General features: G+C 38.5%; 2 protein-coding genes across 2 annotated transcripts in view; one reads left to right on the top strand and one right to left on the bottom strand.

Moving 5' to 3' along the window:
* Positions 1 to 6,501, top strand: part of STT3B (STT3 oligosaccharyltransferase complex catalytic subunit B) — a 49,499-nt gene extending 42,998 nt beyond the window's left edge. Inside the window, exons 13-16 of the mRNA XM_035549661.2 lie at positions 145 to 318; positions 1,359 to 1,472; positions 2,563 to 2,775; positions 4,814 to 6,501. Coding sequence (XP_035405554.1) covers positions 145 to 318; positions 1,359 to 1,472; positions 2,563 to 2,775; positions 4,814 to 4,894 — 582 coding nt within the window. The 3' untranslated portion in view covers positions 4,895 to 6,501. The remainder of the gene's footprint in view (positions 1 to 144; positions 319 to 1,358; positions 1,473 to 2,562; positions 2,776 to 4,813) is intronic.
* Positions 6,502 to 7,521: 1,020 nt separating this feature from the next.
* The window catches only part of OSBPL10 (oxysterol binding protein like 10), a 116,000-nt gene continuing 98,322 nt past the window's right edge, over positions 7,522 to 25,199 (bottom strand). The window contains exons 8-12 of the mRNA XM_035549662.2: positions 24,595 to 25,078; positions 15,735 to 15,921; positions 14,074 to 14,256; positions 12,390 to 12,543; positions 7,522 to 11,623 (exon numbers count right to left, since the gene is read on the bottom strand). Of these exons, the coding sequence (XP_035405555.1) occupies positions 11,579 to 11,623; positions 12,390 to 12,543; positions 14,074 to 14,256; positions 15,735 to 15,921; positions 24,595 to 25,078 (1,053 nt within the window). The 3' untranslated portion in view covers positions 7,522 to 11,578. The remainder of the gene's footprint in view (positions 11,624 to 12,389; positions 12,544 to 14,073; positions 14,257 to 15,734; positions 15,922 to 24,594; positions 25,079 to 25,199) is intronic.

The raw sequence follows: 25,199 nt of genomic DNA on the forward strand, positions 1-25,199 counted from the left end.
ATGGATTTTCTTTATCTAGAATGAAAATGTGGGGTCTGCTCGGTAAATATGTATTCTTGGACTTTGGTCTTGCAAGCCATTGATCTGAGAATCTGTACAATGGGCTCCTATACAGATACTTAAGCTCTTTTTGCTATGATACAGGTGGGAAAGGCAATGTCCTCAAATGAATCAGCAGCATACGAGATCATGAGAAGCCTGGATGTGGATTACGTTTTGATTATTTTTGGTGGTGTGATTGGCTACTCTGGTGATGATATTAATAAGTTCTTGTGGATGGTGAGAATAGCAGAGGGGGAGCATCCCAAAGATATTCGAGTAAGTGGAAAACTTCACAGGAAAACCGAAGTGTTATTGGCTACATGTTATTTCTGTGTTTTCATCTCTACGTTTTTTATTTTTTAACCTTTATTTACATTGTTGCCTTTCTGGTAGTACTCTTAACAGTGGAGGGAAGTCTCTACTTGTCGCAGTTTCTTTTGAAAAACGTGTTAGGGGTTGTTTTTCTAGAAGAATAACACTGTGGAGGCCTGTAACCCAGTTTTTATGGCTTTGAAAAATCAATAACCTCAAAAGTTTTTCACCTTTTTGCATGATACTAAAAGTACAAGATATCTTTTGTAATTCCTGTGTGTGTCTCACTAGGCACTGTCATATTATTAAAAAAAGTAGGAGCATTCAGAACGTTTAAACAGCTGGTATTACAGATTTCTTTAGCTTCTTTCCTACTATTACAGAGTTTGAACTGTTAATATTTACTTACACAGAGTTTAAGTAAGTTATTAGAATATCTCAGAGATTGCAAAAATCTGTAGTAGTATTTGCATAAGCCTAACAAAAACTCCTAGATAATTAGTGCTGGCTTAAGGGAGTAGCCTGCATGAATAGTTTCATCTTGTACTAGATACAAAAACAGCAGAAAATTTTTGTTTTGACACTGCACGTACAAAGTATCCAGTGACAGTGTGTACTTATAGTGCAGTGCTTTTCACATTTCTGAAAAATAATTTTGGTAGATGTCTTACTTTCACATTTTCAGATTAGTTTTCCAGTAACTGCTTACTGTGAAGTGACAAAATTTGTAGCAGGATTGTAAAGGGGATTTAGGAAGGTGGTTCCATGCGGTTTTTGGTTGCAGTCAGGCAGTTTGTAACTAATTTTACCTTTAATGAGCACCATCGCTTTCTGTTTTAAGACTGGCTTGAATCAGCTTTTAAATTGTAGATGTCAATTTAGATTTTTTTATAAAAATATTTTGTTGTGTTGTTTTCTTTTGTTTTGTGAGAAGGGAATGAGAAATGACCTTAAATATGGGTTTAGTTTCTATTGACTCCTTTTATCTTCTTTTATTTTTAAAGGAAAGTGATTACTTCACTCCTCAGGGAGAATTTCGGGTAGACAAGGCAGGTTCTCCAACTTTACTGAACTGCCTCATGTATAAAATGTCCTATTACAGATTTGGAGAGATGCAGGTTAGTGCAAAATCTTCAACTGAATCGTAATTAAAATATCAGAAAACAAATGTTATTTTGATGCATTTTCCATCTTTTAGATTGAGCATTGCTTGTAGTAGCAGAATCAGAGGTAAGAGTCTGCTTTACCAATTATAATATCTGCACGTGTTCTACTGCATACACCCTCTAGACAAAAGCACTTGTGCTGCTAACCAAGACTTGTATTTAGCTTTTTGCTGTCCTTTGCCTTGCTTCTGATGAGTGTCTTAATTCCATTATGCAGTGCACTCGCTAAAGCTTTAACTCTTCTGTTTTGTTGTTACAAAAACCAAATGTAAAGTTCCCTACAACATAAGTGAAACAGTTAATTGTCAGAAACTACTTGATTTAGCATCTGTCAGAAACTACCTGATTCCTATCCAAGTCACATCAGTGTATTAAGCAACACTACACTATATAATAAGGGCAGGGTATAATTCTCTGAGAGAGTTGTCAGTCCCCTTTGGGATCATCAAACACATACATAGCTAAATCTGCCTTGTTTGCATTTTTTTCTTTCCTATTCTTCCCTCCACAACCACCCCCTGCCCCAAGGGCTCATCATTTTGATATGTTAGCAAAAGAATACTTTATTCAGCTAAAACTTTGAGTTTAATGGATCTTATTCTTAACACAGGGATCAAATTTAACTGATTAGCCTCATATGAACTATTTCAGATTGTACAAAAAGCATGAAAGTGCAAACTACGGCGGTATAAAAGATTGGCAAGTACATGAGCAGCTGTGCTAAAAAGCTACTGTAGGCTGTTGTACCTCAGGTTTTTGCTTGAATAGTTCCATCTCTGAATGTAGAAGTGGTATTTCTGTTCAGACACTAAGTGCTCTCTTCTGCATCGTCTGTAGGAATGAGACTTTTTTTTTGTCTTTCTCAATTGTAAAAAAAATAACTGAGAGAGTTCTCTGTGTAGTAATAACCAGTGTAAGGGAAGTGTCATCCTTTGACTAGACCAGAGGAAATTGTTGTCATGTGGTATGAAGTACTATAGTTTGCAGTGATGCATGTTTTGGGTTGTATCTTCGACTAATATGCGATCTTTAATCTTTATAGCTGGATTTTCGGACACCTCCAGGATTTGATCGTACACGAAATGCTGAGATTGGAAACAAGGACATTAAATTTAAACATCTGGAGGAAGCCTTTACCTCAGAGCACTGGCTTGTTAGAATATACAAGGTGAAACAACTAGACAACAGGGAGACATTGGATCATAAACTTAGAGTAACCAACATTGTACCGAAACAGAAGTATTTGTCAAAGAAGGTGGGTTCCCAGTGAAGTCTTTCAAAGGGGTCAGGAAATGGCAGTTTATTTTTAACACTGCATCACATAGCTGGTGAATTATGTATTTCCACTAGCCAGAATGTTATGGATACTGTTCATGTTAGTGTCCAATATCAGACCTGCCTGCTGGTAATAATTGTTAATTTACTGTCTGCTTAACTTACAAGCATGTAAAGACACAAGGCTAGATATTTTTTTAGGCAGAATGCTAACTGGAAGTAGAGTGTGTCACTGGCTGTTACAACTCCTAAGTCTTCATGTAACTGGAAGTATAATCTCTAAAGTACATCAATTCATGTTTCAGTAACTATGGCTCACTAAGTAAAAAATGTGGAAGTTGCTTTCTGACTTTGTTTGAAAGTAGTGATGCCTAGAAGTTTAAAAATGGTACTTTTGTATGAAATAAATTAAATATGATTTTTTTGTTGATGGAATTTAGTGTCTGGCTGCTTCCTGTTTGAAGTTATCTTAATGTTTTTAACAGCGTTAGTTGTGGTGTGCTTCTTCAGCCTAGTAAGAAAGATTTGTTATCAGGGATGTTTGGGAGAATCTTAGCAGCCCTGTCCTTCACAAAACCTGATTTCTATATATACTAACATATGTCACAACAGGAATTCCAGAATCCTGTCAGAAACAAACATGTAACAAACTAAATTAGTACAGACAGTAACGTTACGCTGCGTGTCATAGAAGTACAAATAGGGAATGTTAGAGGGGACTCCTAATGGTAAAAGTTGCTTACTTAAATGATTTGTTGCAAGCTCATAAAATTTAAGGTATTTGGAGTTGCCAACGGAGCTAGACTTGCCTTAAAAAGAAATCAGAAGTTTTACCACACCTATCAGCCACTTACAGTGTAACTTCTGATCTTAAGAGAGATATTTATCAGTGATAGATGCACTGACCACATTTAAGCTGTGGATGTTTCAGTTCTGTCTAAAGACAGGATAAACACTGACGATAATTCTGATCCATCGCCAACTCTTGCAGTACCAACCAGCTCTGCTTCCCATTAAGAAATCAGAGGACCAGCAAAGAGCATGGGGCTAATGGCTAAACTCAGATTTCTTAAAAATGTGCTGAAGGCTCCGTAGTAGCCACAGGTTTTCAACAGTTGCTTCCTTACTGGAAATCCAGTCCATCTCAAATCACTCTTCCATGTGAAGGGTGACATTGCTCAAACTCAGAGAAATAACATTGTCTGAGTATTGTGTATTAGTTTGTGTCTCACTTAAAAATATTATATTATGATTTTTAGTAAAAAGGGAAAAAAGTCATATTTAATTGACATAATAGAGCCAGCTGGTAGACACACAACAAACTGCAGTAAGTGTGGGAGTTGCCTACTTTCAGACTTGTGGCAAGCACTACCTGTCAGGAGCTAACTGTGCTTATGCAACTTTGAATTTAATATTAGTGAAGACTAACATTAATGCTTTCCCCCATTAACACCTTTAAAAAAAAAAAAAAAAAGAGGAATCCAAAATCCACTGATAACAAAACAAGAGCAGAAAGAGCTAACCAACCTACAGCCAGCAGAGGACTAAAGACTGAAATGTGATCATTCAATTTCTCTTACTTCTTGAAAAATACTGTTTCAAGCAAGTATTACTGTCTAGCTCACTAACTTCTAAAGAGAATCAAATAGTGCAAAAAGATAAAAGAACGGATTGCCAAACAAAAGTAATGCTCTCTATCACTTCTGCTCTTTGGCCTACTTGAGCTTTATCTTGTTGGTTAATTATTAATTCTGCCTCAGCACAAGCTTTGAAAATAAATCTACATATCTGGTACGTGGGGCTTGCAAAAGTACAGCCTGTACAAAAGCAAATGTTGGGCATGAATTAACAATCCCAACTTTAAAAATAATAAATGGATAATACCTAGTTGAGGATTTACCCGTTAAGCTCTTTAAAAATAAATCTAAAGAAAGATCAGGCATTGCAATGCACAGTATTAAAAACGCGGTCAAGACTAAATCATTAACTAATACATTGTATTCTGTTTTTCTTTTTAGACCTCCAAAAGGAAGCGTGGCTACATTAAGAATAAACTAATTTTAAAGAAAGGCAAGAGACCCAACAGGAAGACAGTTTAAATACACTGTTCTGATCGCTAATACGAAGCAGTTGTCCTTGAGATAACCAGTCTTTGCCTTTAGCTCGAGTCATGTTTCACAGCAACATGAGGGTACAGAACCATCATTGGTCCAGATTATTGTACAAAATTTTTCAGGCAATGTCTGATTAAAAGTATTGGCTTATTGAGAACAGCTGTTTTAGATTTGTAATGTGAAGCAAGACAGAGCTGCTATACAAGTCTAGCAGCATTTTTTTTTATTGGTACATATTATCCTTCAAATCTGTTGAGAATTTGGACTGACTGCACCAAAGAACCGTGTAATTTGGTCCTTGGCACATGCATACTTGTCAATCTTTTTTGGAAAACACTGTTCAGCTGAATAGCAGCAGTATGTTAACTGGAATGGTCAAATCTAAAATGACTTGTTTTCAGCAATTAAGAGGAAATAGAGCTGTCTTTGAAATTAAACGTTCAAAATAAGTTACTCCCATTATTACTTTGCAATGGTTTCTTTAAATGTCCTTTTACTCTTGCTGCAGGCTGGTTTTGATCTGGAGTGTAAGAAGCAAAGCTGCAGTTTCCACAGGAGCTGACAGGACATATCAATTGGGTGATAGCTGAGATGGGACAAGCTGCTTTTGTTTAATATGTGATTGCAGTATTGCTGCCTTACACTATCATTTCATAAGGTAGACAAGGCAAATCTTGCACATCGTAGATACAAGGGCTAAATTTGTATCCTCCTGAAAGATCCGAAATGACAGTAATGAATGCTATAGTAATGTATAACTGAGCACCATACAGTGGCTGGTGCTTCAGAACAGAAATTAAACTATTTTAGGTAAATGTTTACATTGATAAAACAAGTATAGCCTATTTAAGGAAAAAAAAAAAAGGTTGACAGGTATACAAAACCCCTTTCTGTGGCTATCAGTAGTAGAGGGTTTGCAAACCTCTTCCCCCGCCCTCACTGCCTTCTCTTGTGAGGGTAAAAAAATTTTTCTGGAAATCTGTTTCTCTGCATTTTTATTTAGAGTGCTTAAATCAGTTGAAGAAATTCCTGCTATAGCGCTATTTGCTTTGTCTGTCTTTTATACTTTTTTTTTTTTAAGAAAAAAAGTGGTGAAAACTGTCAGATTAAATGCACTAAGATAATATAAATGGAGACTGAACATGTTCACTTTCCAGCTATAGGAAAACTTTATACAGACTTGAAATTTTTCTTTTAATAAAATGAAAGAAAGGGTTTTGCAGTTTGTTTTCCTGCCACAGGTTGTAACTTTTTATAGAAACAAAGCTTACATCAGTAATTTGATGTAAAATGCAGAATAGTATGTACCTTTCATGAAGAAAATGTAAATTTACAGTGTTCTTATGAGAATGTTACTGCTGACTTCTTTCCCAAGGTGTAGAATATTTTTTTTGATTTATGAACTCATTTTTGACTTAAGTGGTTTATACAGACCAATACTACAGCTGCAACATTTTCACAAAGGTAATTAAATCTGGATTTCTGGCCCCTTGTCACTTGGAAATTTCATTTTATTTTGTTGCTTTAAAGCTCAATGCAGACCAGTTGTTGACTGTAGGGGAAAATAAAGTTAATTCAAGTTTTTGTGTTAAGGGTGTTGTGTCAGTTTTGTTGTGATTAACTCGGTAACATGGTACTTATAGTCCTAGTAATGAATTAAGACATTCAAACTCTATAAAGTTGCTGACCTCACGAAATTGCTGCAATGAAGCCACAGCAGCTACTTAATAAATCTAAGCTGGAAGGATGTTATATTAAATATAGGACCCCTGCTATGATGAAATCCAAGGTGGCTGTAAATAGTTTCAGGGAACACAAGCTTCAGCAAATGCTGCTAGCATCTAGAGAAGTTCAAGCTGTTGTAGTTTCTTGCTTCTTCCAAGGAAATGTACATCCTCTCTCCTCAACAGCAGTAGAAATAAGCAAACATTTGAAAGAACATCCAAAAGTCAGCTGAATAGATGCTGCTGGTCAGTCTCATTTGGCAATAACACAGCCTTGATTAAAAAAAAAAAAAAAATACCAGTACCCTTCTCTCCTTAAAGGTTTTTACAGTTCTGTCAAAATACATTTCCCAGTTTAGCTGTCAGTATTTTCTTTAATAGAGCAGAAATAATACTAATTTTATAGCATTTTTTTTTAAAGCAATAAGAAGGTAACTACAGGAGTCTTAGCCAGCCTGGGCCCAAATCTGACTGTTACTTACCTGAACGGTCTTAAATCTAATTTGCTTTCAAGGCTTTTGCTACTGGTCTGCATTTAAATGAAAAGTTGCAAGTTGCTTTGACATCATTAATGCAGCCACTTAAAAATAAATAAGTTACCAAAAAAAAAAAACAGCAGGCATGGTATGACCTTCCTTGGTGCCTCAGCTGCACGCAGTGTCAGTGCCTGCTTTGCCACTTGCATCCTAGAAGTACTCAGTTGCACTAACCTGTAGCTCATCACGCTACAAGAGCTGAACCATACTTGTACCAGCAAAGGAAAATACATGAGCATCTGGCATGATTGCCCAACCTACCTTCCATACTTGGCTGTTTCCTTAGTTATAGGTCATCCTTCTGGTGCTCTACTGAGTCAAAAGTTGCAGATTTTGGAGCATAATTGCAACAATATAGTAAAAAGCGGAAGAAAAAAATATATTTAAGCCAGGCTCAGACCTTCAGTTGTTAATAAACCAAGCCTGCAGTCTCTAATAGCAAGTACTGCTGAAGTTCTGTAGCTCTTAGTCATTACTACTGAAAGCAATGAGGGCACCGGTACTGTTGGCTAGCCCACAAGAAATTATTTTGACTTGTGGAAGTAATTCCAAAACAGGGAGCCAACAGTTAAATGTCAAGACACTTGAAAAAACAGTTCACTACTTTGACGCGGTCCTCTGTACGTATCAATCCCACCATGAGTAAAAACTGAAATTAAATCCTATTTGGTTGTGACTAAAACTGTCAGCAACAATGTGCTTAAACCAAATGTGTACGCTGCTCTAAGCCGTGGCCCCGCAGCAATGCCGTGACAGGCAAGGAACGCAACTTTTCCTGTTTCATTTACAACCAATGTTTGCTGTTTTGCATTAAAGCAAAGTGTTCTGGCATGATACTTTCCAACGATGTGGGTGAATGTTTAAAATAAACCAGACCTGTGTTTTCCAGTGCTTGAAAAATGTAGACCAGGAAGAGTGAAGCATGAAGCACTTTCCCCATGCAAGTGTCCAATAACGCAGTCATTTAGAGTTGTATTTTAAAAGGTACCTAATCGAGAATTAGTTTAAATGAAATTATTTTCAGAATCGAGGAAACATCCTCCTAACCTCTTTCTTTTATGTGACAAAGTAAGGAACACCTTCCCCAGATTTTCCAAAAGCTGTGATGCTACCCAGCCCTGTTATCCCGCTGTAGTGTTGTCCGACTTAAAACCTATATGGTGTCAGACAGTATTAACAGAGAGCTAAAAATAAAAATAACAACAACAATAATTAATAAATAAATAAAAACATGAGCCATGAAAACAGATCACGCATGCCCTGATCATTGTACTATGCTCCCGGACATGAGAATACATGATAGCAGTTAACTACTTTTTCAATGGAAAGAGAAAGGGCATCCCACTATTAAATGAAACAAATATTTTATTCATGAGCATTGTAATCTTAAATTCACAAATTATGAAAGGAAGGCAAATCAGAAGAGACTGCCAGAGCATCTTTTAAATGATAAAAGGTATAAATTTTCTCTCTGAACATTTCTAATTTAAGGAAAAAAAAAAAAAAAAAGGTTGCATAGGCTTTCTACAGGTGTGCACAAAAAAAATGAAGTACATGTAAGGTCTTACGTTACAATTCCGAGTGTATACATTGGCTACTTGAAAAGGAAAATAATCACTTGCAAGTCCAAGACAGCTATTGGAACAACCTACAGAATAAGTCTTAGGAATATTTACTTTTCAGACTTGTAAAATATACTGAACACGTAACTATCAGAAAAATAAAATGACACTTCTTCTGGATCTTGTTCTGGAATCTCTTGCTGATAGGATCTTTAACGAAAGGACTATTTTTATGCTCACCTCTCCCAAGTTACTTGGGAAAAGAAACAGTGGTAATGGCATCAGAGGATTCTTCGCAGCATCAAAACAAGACATTTATCAGAGCACAAGTGGAATGTTGTCGGCATGCAGAAACAACCAACCATGCAGCCAGGAAAAATCTTCAATAAATTACAAACAGAAAATTATTCAAAATTTGTCTTAAAATAACGCTACAACATCTTTGTAGCTTCGACAGTCACACCGCCAAAGCTGAAAGAGGTCTACTCTTTCAGGAGCGCAGTCCTGCATGCCTCACAAGAGGTTTTCAATGGCTGTTGTTAGTGAGTGTGTGGCTTGTTCTTTGGTGTATGAAGTCAGAGTTCTGGCAGGAAATGTTGCATGTGTTTCATTCTGCACTTGAGTGTTCTTGGTGATGACATTACAAAACGTATCAATACTTCTAGTTACTTATCAGACTAACCTCTAAACCAGCGGATCCATTGTAAAGTAATTCTTGCAGGTAATAAGGTACGCCTTTTCCTGATGATACTTGGTAGTAGTTCAGTGATAACTACAACAGCATCGTTTTGGTGTTGTTACAGAAAAACATCAACTATACCTAAAAATAAGATTTTTCCGTTTTAAAAAAAGTGTCAGTTACAAAACCAAGCTCATACAGTCCGCATTTTTTTAAAAAATAGGATTTAAATAATTTATAACATGAATCTTTCTAATGTGCAAAAAAAGTATATACAAGCAGACAAAATAGCATTTAGGAGGAAAGGGGGGGGGGCACAGACCTCATTAAACAGGGATCGGAAGTTCTAAATGCAAAGATCTGTTAAGTACGTCCAAATGAACAACTAATGCCATGTAGCCTTGTGTACACACCTCTGTTTAGCCTTTTGGGTTGCTTAAGAGATTTTAGTATCTAGCAAAAAAATAAGGTATTATAAAATGCAAGACAAGAACAGATAAAAGCAGTACTTTAACCTAAATATATTAGTGTAGTATCTATAAAGCAACAGCTGTTGTATTAAGAAAGCAGACAAAAGGCACAAAATTAATCAGTACTACAGAAAAGTAAGCATCCATGCTACTGTATGTTAGAAGTATAGTGGTTTCTTTACGGGGAGCTGTAAAAGAAGCACTGAGCAGAAGTCAGCACATTTTACACTTGTCTTTTGCTGTTACTTCTCTCAAAAACATCTTCACTTTTAACAAATACAAACTAAAAAGCAGCGAAGCTTTAGCACATTTTTAGAATCCACTTTCTTAGTGTCACAGTGGTTATCTTACACAAAGCAAGATCAAGCTACAGGATTGTTTACTCCTTTATTTTATGAAACAAGTTACAACCCATTTCATTTGTTTCATTAATAAAGTTCTTATTTCAGTAGTGATTTACTAAATCGTTACTTTAACATCAGAAAATCATTTATCTGAAAAGGCTAGTTGTCTCTACTCACGAGGAACCATCCAAAAGCAATCACCTGGGCCAAAAGCAAAAAAAATGAAAACACAGGTCTGCTCAAAGCCTGAAAGAGGAGGAATTAAGGGCTCTCTCATTTCACAGCAGCAACGCACAGCAGCAGCGTCTCAGCTGCTGGGGGAGGCACAGACCCATCACAGCAGCACATCAGAGCAGGACTCCTACCCCGCCTCACCTGCCTCAACTCACAGCCTGGCACATGAGCAAAAATGCATCAGCAGTGGTTTAATTCTAAAGGCAAGGCTGTGAACTGGGGTGCCTCAGACACAGACAACGTCAGGGTGGAAAGCTGAGGCAAACTAAGTGTGAATACCACAGCTACGTCTGCCAGAAGGAACTTAGCAAAACGTGTAACCCAAAAGCATTGGCATGGCAATAGCCAAAGAACATCACACAGCAAGACCAAAAGCAGCTGGCTCACAAGTGACTGGAGACCAATTAAACGTTTGGAAGTAGGAACAAACAAAAGTGAGGACACAGCGGGTTAGTGAGAACAATGTTCTTGAGAAGGTATTGCTACTTGGCGGCAGAAAATTCATACTCGTGACAGGAAACATGCTCTTAAATCAGCATCCCAAAGAGCGCGCTGTCAATGTGTCATTCTCATGTCGAGGTGAATTATTCGATGACTGTTTAGACTGAATGACTGCCATTAAGTGACGTCACATTTTAAGTGCAAAACTTTTTTGGCAAAAGTGAAAAATAGAAAACCTTAACCAGTACTAATAAAAAAGTGTGTGTTTTTTTCAAATACTAGCGTAGGGCCTGATCCTGCAAGCACACAACTTGGGGAACCCTAGCTGATTCCAGCTCGAGTCCTATGCCCGAACATTTAGAGGATAAGGTCTTTAAATCACTGTTAGTGTTTCTACTTTGTTTACGTGTAGTGTAAGTAATACACACACAAACACACATGCATACTGTGTGTGTATATGTGTATATATGTACATGCGCACATCTGTTTGTGTATCCATACACGCAAAATGGCTCCTGAACAAACTTGAGCTTGTGGTTATTTTGAGATGCATTGTTCACAGTATATAGCTTCTCATTTGTATCTTCTGAGAACAGAACCTTTTGAATGACATCTGACAAGTTATATACTGTTTCCTTTTAATGCCTTTAAGGTAAAATAAGACATCTCCTGTATCTTGTCAAAGGGTCTTCCAGAGAGGATTCAAGTATAGCCAACCATCGCCCTGTAAGAAAATTAGGGAGAGTTTACAAACAAGATTTATACATACTGAAACTGTGTATCTCCACATAAAAGCTAAAATACCACCAATCAACACAAAAAAAAAAGCCATCCCTGTCATCTGAAAATTCTGCGTTTAATGACTTTACAGGTAATTTGCGCAGAAGGGAAAAAAGTTCCAAAGGGGAATAGAAGCAATGGGAAGATGCAACATATGAACTCCGGGTTTACATAGATGCACGTGCTGGCTGACTTAAAAAGTCATGTAATAATTCTCTCAAAGTCTTACTTGCTTCTCCTTTCCTCTAAGAAAGAACAAAGATGAACTTAGTAAGATCTATCTCATTTCAAGCAGATAAAACCCAAGACTTTTTAAGACATCCATGCTTACTTACATTGGACAATTATACCTAGAGCATGTTCACTTAAATATGCTAAGAAGAAGATTAGTAGGAGACGTGACTACAGAGCATGTGCAAAGCAACACGTGGGTTTCAAGGTAAAAAGCCTAACATTAGATTTAATTTAACAATTAATTTTTGGTATCTAACTGAAGAAAGGTGAACAAGTGTACAAAACAAACATGGAATAATCCACTGCTCTTCTCTAAAAGCCAAACTCTACTAAAAATAAAAATAAAAATAAAAAAATCAATGATATATAACAACACTAGCCCATGGTAAGAAACACAAACGTGTTCATTTGTACTAGCACCCCACCACGTGCACAAAGACGCTATTGGGCCCTTAAGGAAAAGATGATACAAGTACCTCTTTGGCAAAATATTTTGGTTTCCAGGGCATTGTAAGAGCCATACGTTGCCTCTCCTCTGCTCGCTGTCTCTCTTCAAGGTGGTGCTTGTGTTCTGTTGCTGCATCAATATTACCTTCTTTCAGAGAATTGGTGACATATTGCCAAAGGTGCCTGTGTGATTGGGAAGGAGCAAAAGCAACAGAGTAAGAATACTTTTGCCATAGCCTGGTGCCTGGCTAGACCAGTAGCACAGCAAGGGTCAGACTGATGGCGCATTCTCCAAGGCATTTCTGCAAGTCACATAGCTTGTGAACCACCACTTTCACAGGGATATTCATTTGTGGACCAGATTTTCAGATGCGCTCAGTTCCCAGGAACCTACCATGCAAGTTAACTTTCTGCATAGCTTTTGTTCATGTTCGTGACTCTTTATGACCTGACCATTTTTCTCAAAGCTGATGGATTTTTTTTCATTTCCTGTTCACATTATTTACTGATGACCTACCCCCAAATGACAAACATCTATTCTGCATTTATTTGGAGATAACTTAAATTTTAAGGGAACATTAGACAAAAGCTAAGAGCACATTACATTGGGACACTCACTGACTGCTCCCACCAGGTTATTAACAAAGAGTTGACATACATGACTCAGCATGCACAAGGTCTACACTGTATTTCCAGTTGACGATAATTATCGGTATATAACCCAGTTTGTTTTTCACCTGACAGTATTCAGATGCAATGCCTCTTCACACTATATGAGCTTAACAACAACTTTGCCATGAAAAATACTAAGAAAATGACTGCAACTTTCACATATTTCCAGGGGTATTTAGATGAGTTTGTTTACAATCTGATGAGCTACATATCCTGCAGAAACACTGGGTAATTATAATTTGCTATCTAGTGTCAAAAACACAACAAATATATTGCAGTGTTGCTGGTTTCCTTATTTACTCCAACTCTGTTATTAACCTACACTGAAAAATGAGTTTGTGATAAACAAGCATGTCCAGAAAGTAGAAAATAATATCTGACCCTGCACAAAGGCTCAAGATGCACCTTTGTACAATAAAAATATATTTACAGATTATAAAATTAAATTTTACTCATGTTTTTTAAATTCTCCAATAAAATGTTCCTAAATTCAATAAAAATATTGATTCTTCTGAAGATAAATGTAAACAATTATTGACAGCGAATAAAGTTTTTTTCTAAGGTACCTAGTCAGAATTAGGCACATGATGAGTTCTCACAGCCTAAAAACACGTATGTACGTGTATTTATGTCACATCACATTTTACATTTTTATACATATTGTGTTTATATATTACGTATATATATGAAATCCATAAAATCTGAAGTTCCAGCATGAACTATAAGATGCAAAATTATCTGTAACAATTTGACTAATTTGACTACCATGTTACAATCAAAGAAGCATGTAGAAGACCACATCATCAGTTCCCAAATACTTGTTAAAATGCATACGAGCATTTTTTCCTCTAGAAAATTTATGTATACATCACAGCAATGTAATTTATATACCAAAGAACCAACATGCAGCTTCAGCTCTTTCTGCCTAGATTAACATGCTATATGAAAGCAGGGGTTTTTTGAACCACGCCATTTATAACTGGAGTTTGTTTCACCACTCTGTTTTCATCTGACACAATACTGTAATGCCTCTGCCCTTACCTTGATTCCAGTGGGCCTTGTTTTGCTATTGGCCTAATCTTTTTCCTGATAACGGGTAATTTGTTGGTGTCAATCACTTTGGTTTCTCCATTGCTGTACGTAAATTCCAGCGTACCGTTCCATTCTCCCTGTGCCTTGCATACAATGGTATTAGTGGGATTATGTTTCACTTCGGCTGTAACCCTAATACAAGAAGGAAAAGAAAAAAGCCACAAAAAGAAAAAAGCCACAAAAGATATAACTGGTACAATTTATTACCAGCATATGAAAGCTCTAGCACTGCAGGCTACATGCAATTGTTTTACATCTACAAAATAGTTTTTCAAACATAAAGGCACTGTCCCCCAAAAGATTCAAGCTACAAAAGCTCTACTAACACAGCACTAACTTTGGGACCACATTCTCCCAAAGCACAGCAGTAACCCAGCTTAAAACCCAGAACTGCTTATCTCATCAGCCTGAAAAACAACCAAAACCAACTGACATTCATGTGAAATTATCAGTACAAGATTTTGAAATTCATTTTCCACACCTGAACCTAATGGTGTCAGATACCTGTCAAAGACTTCAGGTATCCTTATTTTCTTCTTTAAGTCTGCACGTTTACTTCACAGCTGCTGTGAGGCAGTATTAAAGTCACCTCAATGGCTCAGGAACTAGTTTAAGAGTGAGCAAAATAGATAGGTAGGACTAGAAAACCAAAACGGGGAGGAGTTTCTTGTGTGTGTGTGTCTGTATGAAAATGCACACACGCTTTTAGTAATCCATATCAAGTAAACTCAGATAAGTTTTTAAATGATTAAACTAATACAGCACAACCTTCCCCAATTTTCACTTATTTTGATGGGCACCAATTATTAATCTGCACCTTTCAGAAAAATTCCCGTCAAAACAGCCCATGTTGATATTTGCCTGAATACGATATTCAAATGGTTGACACACATATGGAAGAAGATATTAGATAACTGAACGCACCATCCCAACAGGCAGCACAGCCATGGAAACAGCCACAGTGTACAGCAGGACTAGAAGAGAGCTTTGTGTTTCAGTGACGGGGTCAGCAACTTGAGCATGCAAGTAAGACAAGCTATCTTGCACAGCTCCTCCTCACGCCCTTATAAAGGGGAGCCAAAGACAGATCAGCAGTATTTTCACCTAGAATTTCATTGCAGAATTGGAAGGCGCCAGCAGAGAGCCACCACTATGGGCAGTGACGTGCTCCTTACAGGAATAAAAGCTGGCTCTACCTGCAACATCAGCTCATCTAACACCACTCACACAGAAGCAACAGCTGGTGTAGCACAAATACTACTTTTTCTACGTACATTTTTTCTGATCCCACTCTGTGCATAGGTATTTAGGTTATAACACAGGGCAAGCCATTTAAATACCTGACAGCAATTTTTACAGGTGGAAAAGCCTGGAAGAACACATTGACTTTAGCTCAACAAGAGATATTTATCTAATTTGGCTAAATGACATGAAATGCTTAACTACAATAAACTGCGCTCTAAAGCTGTAAGTCACCTCAGGCGTTATCAGGAAAAGAAATAGATATCTTTCTACACAACGGTCCAATAGAGGAACCGAACAGATGTCAAAGTAAGTTTTTCCATTGAAATCCAGTATCAGGTCAACAAGAATAAGAGTAATTCCCTTACCTGTGGACTTTCCCTCCATAGAAGGGTTTGGTGTGGAACGTGACCGTAGCGGAATAGCCAGTCCTGGCACAGTTGATGTTGACTTTCCCTCCAAGCTCCACCCATGGGATGGTGAGTATCGAGCGAGCATAGGCACTGGGGAGTGTGAAAACATACTCTTCTTCATGCTCCAGCAAGTGAAGAACACCTAGGTAAGGAGGAGGTTGAAGGTGAAACGATTAAAGCTCGTTGATAAGGCCTGACAGACACTGACCAAATACTGCCATCACTACATACTTCCACAACATGCAACTTGCCTTGAAGGAGGGTACTGTCTGCTAAGAAAAGAAAAGCCTGCTCTCTGAAAGAAGTTTCTTCAAACAAGCATTTTCAAATCACCTAATTCTAATGTGTGCCTCTGGTTCTTCATGGTGCCAAATGGCCTATCAGAAAACGTCTGGATTACTTATTCTGTCTCATTGCCAAGCAATAAACTGCTGAACCTGAAAACAAATCACATTCCCTTGAAGAAAACAAAACAAAAAAGCCCCCCACCACACCAAATGCTCTGGGTGCTCATTTAGGCATGGCCGAAGGGCCCTTTGGCTCTCCATTCAGCCAGATACCACCAGCTGCTCTCTGCTAGCTTCTGACCCACTATTTGCTGGTAGGAGCAAAAGGGGAGGTCAGGCTGGGCTTAAGGAAGTCACCTAGAAATTTCCTAGAAGCTTGCTCCTTTTTTCCAAAATGCCTGGTTTCCCACATAGCCTTTGCAAAAGTCTTGCATTATCAATCAGGGGCCACTTCTCTGCTACCGCTGAGACCAAACTCTCTACGATGCAGAGAAAATTGCTGGCAACTCTATTTCATTCTGTAAAGGTTCCTTACAACAAAACAAGCAGCAGCAGCAGCAGAAAATTCCCATATTATTTGGACCTACAAAGAAAGTTCCGTGTCTGATCAGAAGATCTTAGCTTCCCCTAAGGTTCTTGATACAGCTCTATCCCCACCATAGCTGTAGTTTGGTCTTCAGGATGGCAAAGAACGGGATATAAGACATAACATCAGGTAAACAGCAATGTAAACCCTGCACACAGAATTAGGCAATGCCAACTGGGTATTATATTTTTATTAGAGTTTTACACTCCTTTATATCCAATTTAATAACTGTCTAAAAGCAAAAATTATACTTTGAAAAAAATTTTTCTCAACAGGGATTGAAAATAACCCATCCCAGGAAGTACTTAGACCCCAAAAATCTTCGTAAAATCAGGAAAATCATCTTGACACACAAACAGTAATAGCATCTGTTTAGCAACGAGATGAGCTTAAGCCAATTTACCCTCACCCTGGGGCAGAGAGGGGAGAACTGCAATGCATTACTAGCTGTATTTATTAGTTTGTCTGTGTGTTGAAGGCAATAACAACACATCTTGCAAATTGATCTGGAATGTAATGATGAAAAAGCACTGAATAGGAACAAGCTACTAGTAATGTCAACATAAAAATATGCCCTTAACGCTGTACAGCAACACAAGTCTAAATAACACTCAGAATTTAGAAGTGCGGCACTCTGAGAGAATCATCATTTTAAATATTGGCTCCGACTACTAGAACAAAATCCAGGCACAGGAAGCTCCTCTGCTTGTCGTTTGTGTCTTACTGACACCGTTCCACTGGAAAACATCCTTTGCAGACCGTGCTAGCTTTCTGCAGCTGCTCCCAGGAACTGTGCAACCTCAGCCTGCCAGCCACAGCTCAGGCAGTGCTTCGACTCCAGCAAGTTTGACACAAACAAGCCAGGGAATGCAAAAGCACAAACGCAGAAAAGCAATGCCATAAAAGAACCTGTAATCATTTTGCCTTTGGCAAGTCACAAGTTGCTTTTGTCATGTGCTGAACCTCCAACACCAGTGAACAGCCGGGACCCAGACGGAACAAACACGTGTTTTGCCTAAAGTTTCTTCAGTTCCATACCTGCAGGTAAACCAAGCTCATGGCAGGAAGGTTGAGCTACACAATTCGTCCAGGACACTCACCAGGAAGAGCTTTTACTCAAAAAGAAGGCTGTGCATATTGCAGAGCTCACTAAATGGACGCTACAACAACATTAAATTAATAAAGAACAATAAAGAAGCTTTTCACGAAGATGATGACATTAAAAAAGGATCAAAGCAAGCTAATGGCTACAAACACGCAGAAAGGAAACCTGACAGTCTGCAGCTGAGCAACTTCCACCTGGAGGATTGCAACAGGTTTTAGACCCAAGTCCCTCAGCTAGCACGAGGAGGCTGGAGCTCCCCATTTCCCACAAGCAGGGGACAGCAGTGAGGTGCTCAGACACCAAGGGCACGCCCAGGTGTGGGGCGCTCCTGAGCCCAGCCAGCAGGGCAAAGGGAATAAGGGCGATACAAAGAACAAGGAAAACGTGATCAAAGACTAAGAACAGGGGCCAGGTTTTTCTCCTAACTGGAAAATGAGAGAAGCCTTCTAAGCAAGGGCTGGAAGGGCAGCTGGAGCTCTACATCCTTCATTTAGCACTGCCATGAGAGCAAGAGGTGAGAGGCTAGGAGCCAGGTTCTGTAGAAATCGAGTTTGCAGATGCCCTTTTTTCCTTTCTCCTCCATTTATTCTCTGCCTTCTTCATTACAGCCACAGGCAGCAGCCGTAGCAGGAACCAGCTGTGGGAAATGGCACGGCCTGTGGTGCTGCCATCAGGTCACATCACATCAAAGCAGCCTTAATGGTCTAAGCGCAGACACAACCCTCACACAGTCAGAAAAAACACCTGAAAGCACTGGCTTCCAGCATGAAGGTCTAATACCAGTACCATGGTCACGCAGGGTGCTCCTCACTGTATTTTAGGAGCCACAACTTCACGTGAGCTTCTGCAGAGCCTCCTGCTTCTCAGGCCCAGCCACCCTCCTCTGACATGAGAAGGCACTGCCATGACAAAACTCGGTTCGAGTTGGTTTTTGTCTCTCTGATGGGATTGATAGCGTTATTTCTGCATACAGGAGTGGGAGGGATGTAGAGCTCTAATGAAAAGTGAATAGCAAATAACAGCGGTGACCTTCACTGTAAATATTTAACAACCACAGCAGGTTAGGTATTAAAAATTGAACCAGCTCTCTTAGCAGTATTTTTGTTTAGCATTTGGTAGCATACTTTTGAATTCCTTAAACACCTGAATAAACACATCTTTAACGAAGCGCTGCCTCACTTGAAATATGACTCCAGCTCAGTAATTACAAGCTAAAAAGGATAAAGGAAAGATGTGAAATATCCACAGCTTGACACCCCTTTCAGCACTACCCTGACCCTTAGTTTCCATTCCAGTGTTTGCAGAGCCCACGTGCAAAACCTCCTGTACCTGAAGCACCATGAAGATTGGAGCTGCACCAGGTCTGAACCAAGACCCGTGTTCTCCTTTAGAAGAGGAAGCCAAAATGACACAGGGACAACATCTATACCACAATTTGAGATCATGCCTTACCCTGCCAAATTTAAACCTTGAGACATTAAAAGTCACGGAAATGAAAACCTAACAGTTATTTTTAAAAGTGGAGTGTACTTTTAGCATCCACTTTTAAGTATAATTTCATTGTGACTGATAGATATTGTATAGTAGACAATATGTAGACATTTTTCTTCTCTTGCTCCCCAGCTGTAGGGGATTATTCATTTTTTGTTTAAAAAAATCACTACAAGTAAATATATATGAAAAGTTGCAGAAGATTCTCCCATTTCCACTAACATTTCTTCCTCATATTAAGGAACTCTTCTGGAAACTGCAGATTCCTTCAAAAATTATAGCATTTATAATTTTAAACATTTATAGGGAACAATTATACAAGGAGAATGCACCAGATAAGTACTCTGGGAAGAAAAGTGGATTTAGTAATCTAACCTATTATTAGAAAAAATCGTGTAGAGAAGGGTGAATATTTGGTAAACAAGTGCTGAATTTTGAAATCCCCCCTCGAAATGTACTTGACACCATTTGCTCCTGCTTTTAGGACAACGTATTCATGGCCATGCTCCTTTCCACGCCTCCCCAGCCTACATGAAAGGAAGCGATGTTCGCAGCATCTGATTTTGCCCGTTTGACAATTACATGTCCCTCACTGATGCTGGAGCTTTGTGAATTGATTTTCCAGTAACACATATTGATGGAATACCCAGAGGAGACTCTGGATCAATAACTGCAGAAGAGGCATGTGAAATTTAATGCTTCCCATTGACCGTTTGGAGATCAATCTGAACAACAAATGGTATGTGGGTCATAAATGGCCTAGGGCAGTTTCCTGATTTAACAGGCTCTTCATGCTGCATTATTCATAACAGAGCACGAACAAGTATAAGTTACGCAGGGGGATGAAGCGCACACAGATGCAGCGCATCACCAGCCACACCAGTTCAAGCAGAGAAGCACAAGACACCAGTACTGGGCCCTCATCATCTCATAAATGTTGTAGCCAGCTGCTCTGCACCGCTCATTTTCCAAAAACTGCAGACATTTGCTAATTAAGTAATGAGTACCATGCCATACAGAAAATATTCTGAAACCACCAAGCTAAAAAAGATAAAGAAATAAATTAGTAGTAGAGCAATATTTTGGTAGTTCCAGTTGCATGGAGCAGTCGGTCTTCAGGGCTGGTAAATTAAAAAGTCACTTGTGCCTCAGGAATAGAAATTATAGACCTGTACAAGTATAGAAACATATGCATATGCATGCATATACTTGAACAGAAAAAAAAAAAGAAAAAAACACTTGTTGCTTTTATTTAAATTTACCGTGGAAAGAGCTATGAACCTTTTCCCTACCAATCAAACCTTTTCAAGGTTGATTTCAATTTTTAAAATAATTTTTAAGGCCTGCATCTAAGGAGTTTTTAAAGCATTTAAAATAGCAGGAGTAAAATCACAAGCCATAACTAGCCACTTGATTATACAGAGCAAACCACTTAAAACTATTTTATGTTCTCTGTAAAATTAACCAGTGAATCAAATTTTGGAACAAAAACCATCAGCAGAACAGGAGCCCACGCTGAGGTGTGCTCAGCACATCCTCTTCTGCTAGAAAACCCTTATCTTACAATCAGTATGTGTTTAAAGATCCTTTGGACCATGTAAAACACATTAAATATTTACTTTGACTCTACCATCTCTTGCTAATTTAAATCCTAATACAATTCTATTCATTACACCCTCTTCCCCTCCCTCACCCTCTCATTAGTACATAATTAACATTAACCAGAATTAGGGACTGTGCATGCAACATGAATTCTTATATGCAAAATACTCTCTCTTCTACCCTGCTTTCTCCTGAGGAAACTCAGCTCTGGCTGCTCTGAAGAATGTTTTTTGTCATAGAGTGAAGACAAAGTCGAGACATTTCTCTAGCAAAACAGATTTAGAGCTCTGGGAAGCGAAGATGAAGGGCTACCAGAGAAGACTGCTTCTCACACAGATTTCCAGCAGTGCCTGCCTACGTGTTCTGCATCTCTGCAACTGATATTTACTTTGAATTAATAAAAAAAAATCATAGGAAAAAAAAATCTTAGTCACTTCGAGGGGCATACACTAAGAATTGTGCAATTAGGCTACTGAGCTGCACCATCTGTATGACGGAACCATACTGCCCTCAAATCTACCTGTTATTTAAATTCTTACGGAAGCCTTTGCAATTCCATTACGTCCTGTTTCAGCGTATCCACTGCTGCTTCTCACACCAAGGGATAAAAAGCAACACGCTCTACACACCTAAGGACATTAAGACTAGTTAAAAACAATGCTTTTGAAAAGCGTCACAGAAATGTTGTCAACACACTCCTTACACAATATAGGTCCCCAAATTCAGTACTACCCTATTTATGTAAATAGCCAAATGCAATATAAAAAGGTTTGTTCAATTGTTTGCAGGCCACACGAAAAAAATCAGGAGGGAGCAAAGTTTCAAAATAGAGCATGGCTGTTTGTGTTCATGCTAAGGTCACAACAAAGTTAGAGGTCAACCAAAATCATTCTGTTAAATATCTGAACTAGAACAAGGTGGTCACTCCTAGCACTAAATTATCTGATACATGAATGCAGCATAGTTTGCCTCTCTGTTGAGAAGGATTTTTTTCCACAGATATCAAATAGTACTGAACGAATACACAGGGTAATGAAACTACCATGTCAACACCAGCGTGATTTAAATGCAGTCTCAGGAAGGTCACAGGCATACTAGAGATATCAAGGAAGCTGCCTTTTCAGAATCTAAAATCCTTACTGACCTAGCAAATAGTCAGAGGCAACCACATGTATGGAAGTAAACTCGACAGGTTATTTTAGTCACTTGACAATGTCACTGAACACATCCTGCAAGAGCCAGGAAAAGAAGCTGAATGCTCATAACGAAAAAGAGGAGGACAGAAAAAAATATCAACAATAGAACATGATTAATTAGGTCATCCAATACACAGTGGCAAAACCAGAAATGCACAAACAAAACCCAGGGATTTCCATGATTCATGAGATGTCAGTTTGTCTCTTATCAAAAGCAGGATCAGTCATACTTAAATCATTCCTGAGAAACTTGCTTAATCTGGTTTTAACAGCTTGTAACAGTAAGGTTATACAACCTTCCCAGCCAACCTCATCGTGAGAAACCTTCTGGTAGCTAACTCTAGTTTCTACCTATCTTAACTACCTCTTTCTATACCTTCTGACTAATCATGTGTCTCCATCTACACTTTGCTAGACGAACTCCATTTGAGATGCTGCTGTGTGTAAATTGTCCTTAAATAACAAGAAAATCCTCCGAATCATGTTTCACGTCAACAAATTACCAGGCTCTGCATTACCAGAGATGCAAATACAGACATAGTTTTTCCACACTGTAAGCCCAGTGCTAGTTTTTATTGGTTCTGCAATATATTCCCCAGGATTCATGCTGACCTCAGTCTAATACAGACTTTATACTTATGTAAGACATGACAAAAAAAATGGTTGTAGCAGCTTCTCATTTTTGCAGCTTGACAAATCTACACACCAACTTTGTTAGGAAGACTTCCCTTGAACTAAAAGAAGAGAAAAAAATATATATTTGAACAAAGTATAGTCTCGAGTGAAGAAACCAGACTGAGAAACAAGCATTTTCAACCAAGGCTGTCAGGTTTAGGCTGTTTTCAGATTATAGAAAATATTCAGAGGTACAACTTTCTCCTGCTTGTTACCAGTCTTCAACACACAACAGAAATACTTGGGCTGTTCTAGAGTTTCTCCATCACTTCACAGAAATGCTGTCACAGTGAATTTGCACACTTCTGGATTGCTTACATGGACAAAAAAAAAAAGATGAGTGACAGCTATAAACTGGTAACACCAAACTTCCTTCCCAAATGCTGACCATAAAGACAGCAGGAAACCTTACAATAAAAGGTTCACCATTACAGATGTTCCCCAAAGCCTACCTCTACTGCTGGGATCTCTCTAGGATTATGAAAAAAAGAAAGGGGGGAGGTGGGTAAGGGAGGGTAGGAAGGGAACTTGTTCTTACCAACACAAATTAAACAATCCTTGGAGTAGGGAAGCAGTTAATTCCTAGACCCTTCTCTCTCAAAACTGGGACACATCAGGACTTTGAAGTCTTAAATAATCCCCACAGTAGACATCCCCAATGCCAGGGAACTGCGTGTGCTAGCAGCAGCAAGAAGAATTTCCCAGCTCCTACATAATCATAAGTGGCTTTGTGTTTTATTTTGATTCCACTAAACAGCTGCCTTCACTGAGGAAACCAGTATCAGAAATAGATATGTACTGGAAAAACGTGGCAAGTGAAACCAGTGACTCAGGCTGGAAGCAGTACAGTAAGGAGATGGACAGAAGGACCATCTCCCTTCTCACACTCCCTTCCCATCTTCCTTAACCCTGCCTAAAAATCAGAATACCTAAATCACAGAAAAAAAGGAAGCAGCAGCACAGCAGCGAAGAAGTTTCAAGGCTCTTCCACTTTCAGGGATGAAGAAGGGAACCTACTGACATGAGGAAAGAAGCTTCTGTAGCCATTTCCACTGTTTGAATTTGTTCTTTACTTTCATTAGAAACAGCAGAGAATAGCTGTATGTTTTCAGATATCAGGTGGGATTTTTTAGTCACCATAACTATTTTGTTCCCACTCTACTTTTCTACTGTCTTCAATGTTGATAGTATTTAACATAACAATGGCAAAAAGAAGTAATTGCTCTAAGTTGTTCTGGTGTTTCTGTGATTGCTTATTAAGAGCACAGTCTAAAAACTAGTTAAGACAAAATACAAAAGCCATACAAAGGAAATTATCTTCAAATGGCAAAAAGGACTAAGTCGTTTGAAACATTAAATCAATAGATTAGCAGGCAGTAACAACACTGATACAGGTGTGTTTATCGGTTCAGATCATCCAGTAATTAAATTGTTACAATGCCTTGTTTTTATGAATTATTGCTGAGCATTGAATTATCGCAAAGCAGACTGCGCATGTATGATACAGTGAGTAATGATTTATACCTCACCTATATGACCTGCTATAAAGCTTGAGACAATACGCCAACTTAGCAAGCACTACTGAAACCATGATTCTTTACAGAAACTATGAAAAAAATGTTAGGCTTAAGTACAAACACATTTTTTCCTATTTCTTTGCTTCAGTTGTAAACTCTCCAATACCAAATTAGATATTACTTTAAAAGTGAGCAAGACAATGAAAAATGTTTTTACAGAGCATAGCGTCAGCAGACATTTGCTAGTGCGGTTTAACATATGACTACTTCAGATATAATTTACAGTCCCACACAAATAAGCTTGTTGTTTTGACACCCACAACATTAGCTAAAGAAAATAAAAGCACATTTCTTACCTTCACCTACCATAGAAACACCTATTGACATGCCCATAAACTTGCTTTTGGTCCATACGTGAGCGTTCACACACATTTTCTTCTCCTTGCACTCACAGTAAAAGCAAGATACCGGTGGATGATGGGACACTTGTTCGGCCACAAACCTCAGCTTGTAGCACATGGACTGGTCCTGGCCAAACTCCTTGGCTGGGTCCTTAGAAACCGCAGAGGCACCGTTAGTTCTGAATGGTTTCACTTTATCTTTAGGCACATCCCATGAGCAATGAAATGTTTCACCAATTATAGGGTTATAGGGCTTCTTGGCAACCGCTCCCTTTCGGCCTTCGTGAAAAGCTGTTAGATAATACTCCACAAAGCAGATAATTCTTTCCTCGGGAGTGGCTCCAGCTGCAATTGACAAAAACAGGTCTGGATGGGCCATGAAATTTGCATACATCTCCAGCAGGGATCTTTTCTCCAAAATAAATGTTGGAAGCACTACCTGTATGCAAAGCAGACAAAGGCAGATATGATTTCCCCATGATCATACTACAGCGAGGCGTAGGGGAGAGAACAGTTAAGACAGCTGCAATTCTGGTATAGCCAAGTTTCAGGATAGCATG

Source organism: Cygnus atratus, chromosome 2 (genome assembly GCF_013377495.2).
Source record: "Cygnus atratus isolate AKBS03 ecotype Queensland, Australia chromosome 2, CAtr_DNAZoo_HiC_assembly, whole genome shotgun sequence".
Lineage (NCBI taxonomy): Eukaryota > Metazoa > Chordata > Aves > Anseriformes > Anatidae > Cygnus > Cygnus atratus.